Consider the following 5,420-nt stretch of genomic DNA (forward strand, 5'->3'; position numbering starts at 1 on the left):
TGTAGGTAAGTAATTGATACATTATTTTTGTTCAACTATATATATATAAAAGTGGCAAGCCTAATAAAAAAAGGTAACTGTAACAAAGTTTTTACCTACCCATTTTTGTCATTGTGATTCAGAAATTTCAGAAATGAGACAGATTTCAATTTATAATCATAAGTTTGTTATTGGGTTTTTAACTTGAATTTACTATTATTAGAATTTGTTGTTCTTGGAGAAGGTTTATTTGTAAGAAACTTAGGTGGATCCACACTGAGTTACTGACTACTTGTGGTTTTCCTTGTAGTGAGAGAGGGGAGGTTCTATTTAGGTAATTTTCCTAAATTAAACCATACACTGACTAATTAAGCAGACACATTTATTTGAGGCTTTATTGTGTTATATGAAAAAGATTTGATGATTGATGAAACCATTAATTATTAGGCTGAGGGGTGTGGGGCTTCAACGGGGGCGCTAGAGCCCCTCAGCTCGCGCCCCCAGGCGCTAACACCACACCACCAGGGCGCTAGCCGGGGCGCTAACGCGAAAAACAATGCAGGCGTGAGCCGGTTAGCGGGAGAAGAGAGAGGGCTGCACAACTTTTGATGGTTTTTTGACTGTTGGGAGCCGAACAAACCAAAAAAAAAAAAATTTTCCTATATAATTATACCCCATTTCACCCATTTTTATACCAAAACTTCAAACCTTCACCCAAAATCAATTCATCTTCTCAACTTTTTTTAAAAAAAATGGCTGGAAATTGGTTCCCAAACCTTGATTCAGATTATCTTGACGATGATTTATGGTCGTCACCGCACCAACCGATGTTTTATTCGGAGCCGCAAGAATCATCCGGCTTTCAACCATCCAACACACAACCGTCTCCTAACTTTGTTGTTCCGGAGACACAAGAATCACACGGTGAAGCTACGGGACCAAAAAGACGCGTCCACCGGAAAAAACAAGTTGCAACGGACGGGTCGGGACCGGCTTCGACTCCGAGGACGAAACGGAAAGCCACTCCGTGGTCATCGGATGAGAAGGAAGCCTTGTGTCGGGCTTGGATAATCATTTCTGAGGATCGGCGTTGCGGTAATTGTTTTAACGTTTTTAAAAATGATTTTTAATAAAAAAGTTAAATAAAAAAGTTAAATGGAAATCTAATTTATTTATTCATTTTGCAGCCGATTACCAAAAGAGCAAGATTTTTTGGACAAAGGTTAGGGAGACGTTCTACATGCTCGTTGGGAGTACAGAGCGGAACGCCGATATGATTTCGGGTCGGTGGTCCGAAATCAGAAAATTTGTCGGCTTGTTTACTAATCTTTTCAACAGGAACAACGGTCGTATGAGACCAAGTGGCAGTGATGATTTGGCGGTTTACAATTTCACGGTCGAAGAGTGGAAGCAGGAGTGTTTGCGGAGGTATGGGATGGTGAAGACGTGGGACGATTTAAAGTTGTGGGAGAGGTTGAAAAGGTGTTCCAAGTGGGTTGAGCTGGTGGCGCCGGACTTTGATGCGGAAGTAGGGCCGAAACGGACTAAAACTAGTTCGTCTGGAGCGTATAGCACTTCAACTGGGTCGGATTGCCGCGTTGGATTCGACCTAAACATTGCGGAGGAGGAAACGTCTTCACCGCCGAGGAGGGTGGCCATTGGGAAGGGACGCCAATGGGAAAAAACCGGCTGAGGGGGAAGCCGTAAACATCGCCAATCTTGTTGAATCCCTCAATAAATTCAACAAAACCATGGAGGTGGTCTCTTATGACAAAAAGGAAAAAAGTCGAATGAGAGATTTGGACTTTCTTACTAGAGACTTCAGTAACCTAAATCCGGTCGATCAAATGCTAATGGAAAAGCAAAAGGAACGTATCCGAAAGAGGTTGATCGAAAAAGACCAAGCCGAAGAATAAGAAGAATGTTTTTTTTAGTACTTTAATTTTTATTTTATTTTTAGATATTAATGTGTTTTTTTTATTAATGTGTGTTTTTTTTTAATAATTTACGAGTTTTTTTAATAATACGTTGTTTGAATATATTTATAAAAAAATAAAAAAAAAATTCGCTGGAGCCCCTGCTGGAGCCCCTCCACACCAGGGCCAGGGGCTCCAACGGGGGCTCCAACACCCCCCTTATCCAGTTTCTCTCTGCCACACGTCATAATATTATTGGTTGGAGCCCCCATTAAAGCCCCCCACACTCCTCAACCTTGTATGATCCCTAATATTATCCTAATTGACTTGTGTTGCTTTTCAGTTAAAAAAATATTTCTTTAGTGACCTACATCAGAACAAGTCTCCCATTCATAATATATATTATATAATGCCAACCTGCATACACACCAAACATTATTCTTTTTAACAACACACACACACACAGATACACATACAGATTTTCTTGTGCAAAAGGCCAATTTCTAAGTGAGATTCATACACCAGAAGAAGGTAGAGAGAGAAAGAAGAGAGAGAGAGAGATAATATTTCTTTAGTGACCTACATCAGAACAAGTCTCCCATTCAATATATATATTATATAATGCCAACCTGCATACACACCAAACATTATTCTTTTTAACAACACACACACACACACAGATACACATACAGATTTTCTTGTGCAAAAGGCCAATTTCTAAGTGAGATTCATACACCAGAAGAAGGTAGAGAGAGAAAGAAGAGAGAGAGAGAGATGGGTAGGGCTCCATGTTGTGATAAAGAAAATGTGAAGAGGGGTCCATGGTCTCCTGAAGAAGATGCAAAACTCAAAACCTTCATTGAAAAATATGGTACTGGAGGGAACTGGATTGCTCTCCCTCACAAAGCAGGTATTAGTATTAATCTTTCTTTCCATTTTTGGATGAAAATTTGTAAGGTTTTGGTGTTGATGGATTTGAGTTTGCAGGTTTAAAAAGATGTGGAAAAAGCTGCAGATTGAGATGGCTAAACTATCTGAGGCCCAATATTAAACATGGTGAATTCACTGATGATGAAGATAAGATCATCTGCAATTTGTATGCTAACATTGGTAGCAGGTATATATATCATCAAATCTTGGATCTTTGCTTTTTGCCAAATTTTGACTTTTACATTTGATTTAATATATTTCTTGTATGATCAGGTCTCCATATTTGATCTAATTTCTTGTTTCCTTGTGTTGAAAACATTGCTCATTTTATGAAATCAAATCTTTTGAATTATGTATGCATATGCAGATGGTCAATAATAGCAGCTCAGCTACCAGGAAGGACTGACAATGATATCAAGAATTACTGGAACACCAAGCTCAAGAAGAAGATCTTGTCCATGCTTCCATCTTTCCAAAAAAAGCCTTCTTTTTTTCCATCTTTACCCCTCAACTCACCTCCACCATACAGATCAAACCTCTTCTTGACCAATAATTCTTCACCTTTTAGCAATTACATTAACCCTAACTTCATGAGCTTGAACAACAGTATGATCAGCTCTCTGCAACCCACCACCCATGCTCAAGATCATGCCAATATTACACATCTCACACCACCACCAGATTCAAACTCCCTGGTCAGCTTGATCACCAACATTAACAATAATGAGAATTGTTTCAATTTAGGGTTTCAGGAGGATCATCAGAGCATGTACAACCAACAGATGGAGTACCAGTACCCTACATCAGATGTAAAAGAGGCCATGCTTGTGTTTGGAAGTGGTGGTGAAGGTCATGATCAAGTGAGTACAGCTGGTTCATCATCTGAAGGTGGGAGTTGTATGAGTCAACTCAGTTATGGAAATTATAGCAAAGGTAATAATAATTATCAGATCAAGCAAGAAGACCAGTTTTCCCTTCAGGGTTTTGGAGATCAAAGTCAAAGTTTCATGATTGACCACAACTACAGTGCTGATCAGAAACCTAAAGGGTACAATTTGAAGAATAATTATGGGAGTTCACTGCACAGTGAGCTTGAGGAAGTCAAGCAACTCATTGGTAACAGTAACACAAACAACATCAGTAGCAGTTACTTGTTTAATAATGAGGATGCATACAAGACTACAAATGATCATAAGGAGATATGCTATCATTACTGATGTGTCTGATACACTCTTGTAATTAAGGAAGAAGATACAGATGAGAGACTATGAGACAGTTTCTTGGGGTTTGTGATGATTGTAGTGGAAATCAATATGAAAAATCACAAAAAACAAGTATTTATTTGTTTTTTTATCTTTTTGTGTGGCAGTACATGTACTAGCTTTTCTTTTTGTGCATTTCTTCTTGGAGTTATGATAAATTGTACTATTATGTCGGAAGCCAAACCACTCCAGTTTGGACTTTGGATCCATAACTCAAGTGCCTAAATATGTAGCTATCACCAACTCAATAGATTAGATTATTAGAAACAACACATAACATATACATTAGAGCATTCTCATCTAACCCTCATTTTATGTGAGGGGTGTTTTTATAATTTAGAGAGTGATTCAAGGTGTTGTGAGTGAAGAGTTTTTATATTTTTAAAAAAAGTAGTGATTTTTCTGTATATTTGAAAAGAGTCTGTTTACCCCTATAATTTTTTAATATATTTTGAAAGTGGTTGTGAATGAAGGAAAGAGAAAAGGTAATGAAAAAGGCATAAAAATATTATTTAATTGAAATAGAGGAAGAAAATATAAAGAATTTTAGTGTACTTTTTGATTTAAGAATAAAAGGTGGGATGAGAATGCTCTTATATCTACTGAAACAACACATAACAAGGTATACATAACACAAATATACTAAAACAATACATGTTTCCTTCTAGTTAGGTTTTCTATTTTTTGTCTTTGTGAAACAACACTTTTTGTAAAAGTAAAAATAGGTTTTCTCATAATCATTACAAATTGGTCCAAGTTTTATAAAGTCATTCTCGTCACCTGAGCATCCATTGTTCTTATCAGATACACGACCAACAACGTACGGTTTTTTTTTTTTTTTTGCATGATTAAGCAATCAAATTTTGATTAATGTTAGATCAATGCATCTCTCTGAAATTTCAAATTGGTATGTAAGGCTGAGGGGTGTGGGGGGCTTTAATGGGGGCTCCAACCAATAATATTATGACGTGTGGCAGAGAGAGAAACTGGATAGGGGGGTGTTGGAGCCCCCGTTGGAGCCACTGACCCTGGTGTGGAGGGGCTCCAGCAGGGGCTCCAGCGAATTTTTTTTTTTATTTTTTTATAAATATATTCAAACAACGTATTATTAAAAAAACTCATAAATTATTAAAAAAACACATTAATAAAAAAAACACATTAATATCTAAAAATAAAATAAAAATTAAAGTACTAAAAAAACATTCTTCTTATTCTTCGGCTTGGTCTTCTTCGATCAACCTCTTTCGGATACGTTCCTTTTGCTTTTCCATTAGCATTTGATCGACCGGATTTAGGTTACTGAAGTCTCTAGTAAGAAAGTCCAAATCTCTCA

The 5,420-nt window shown here is 37.3% G+C and overlaps 1 protein-coding gene across 1 annotated transcript; it reads left to right on the top strand.

Annotated features, from left to right (window-relative positions):
- Nucleotides 1-2,567: 2,567 nt before the first annotated feature.
- LOC143582511 (uncharacterized) lies at nucleotides 2,568-4,325 on the top strand. The gene is made up of 3 exons (XM_077065055.1): nucleotides 2,568-2,805; nucleotides 2,883-3,012; nucleotides 3,193-4,325. Exons 1-3 carry the CDS (start codon nucleotides 2,670-2,672, stop codon nucleotides 4,040-4,042), a joined length of 1,116 nt encoding a protein of 371 aa, XP_076921170.1. The 5' UTR covers nucleotides 2,568-2,669; the 3' UTR covers nucleotides 4,043-4,325.
- The last annotated feature ends 1,095 nt before the right edge of the window (nucleotides 4,326-5,420 follow it).

This window comes from Bidens hawaiensis, unplaced genomic scaffold (genome assembly GCF_021521415.1).
Source record: "Bidens hawaiensis isolate Kalapana, Puna unplaced genomic scaffold, B.hawaiensis_p1.1 tig00031771_1, whole genome shotgun sequence".
In the NCBI taxonomy this organism is placed as follows: Eukaryota; Viridiplantae; Streptophyta; class Magnoliopsida; order Asterales; family Asteraceae; genus Bidens; species Bidens hawaiensis.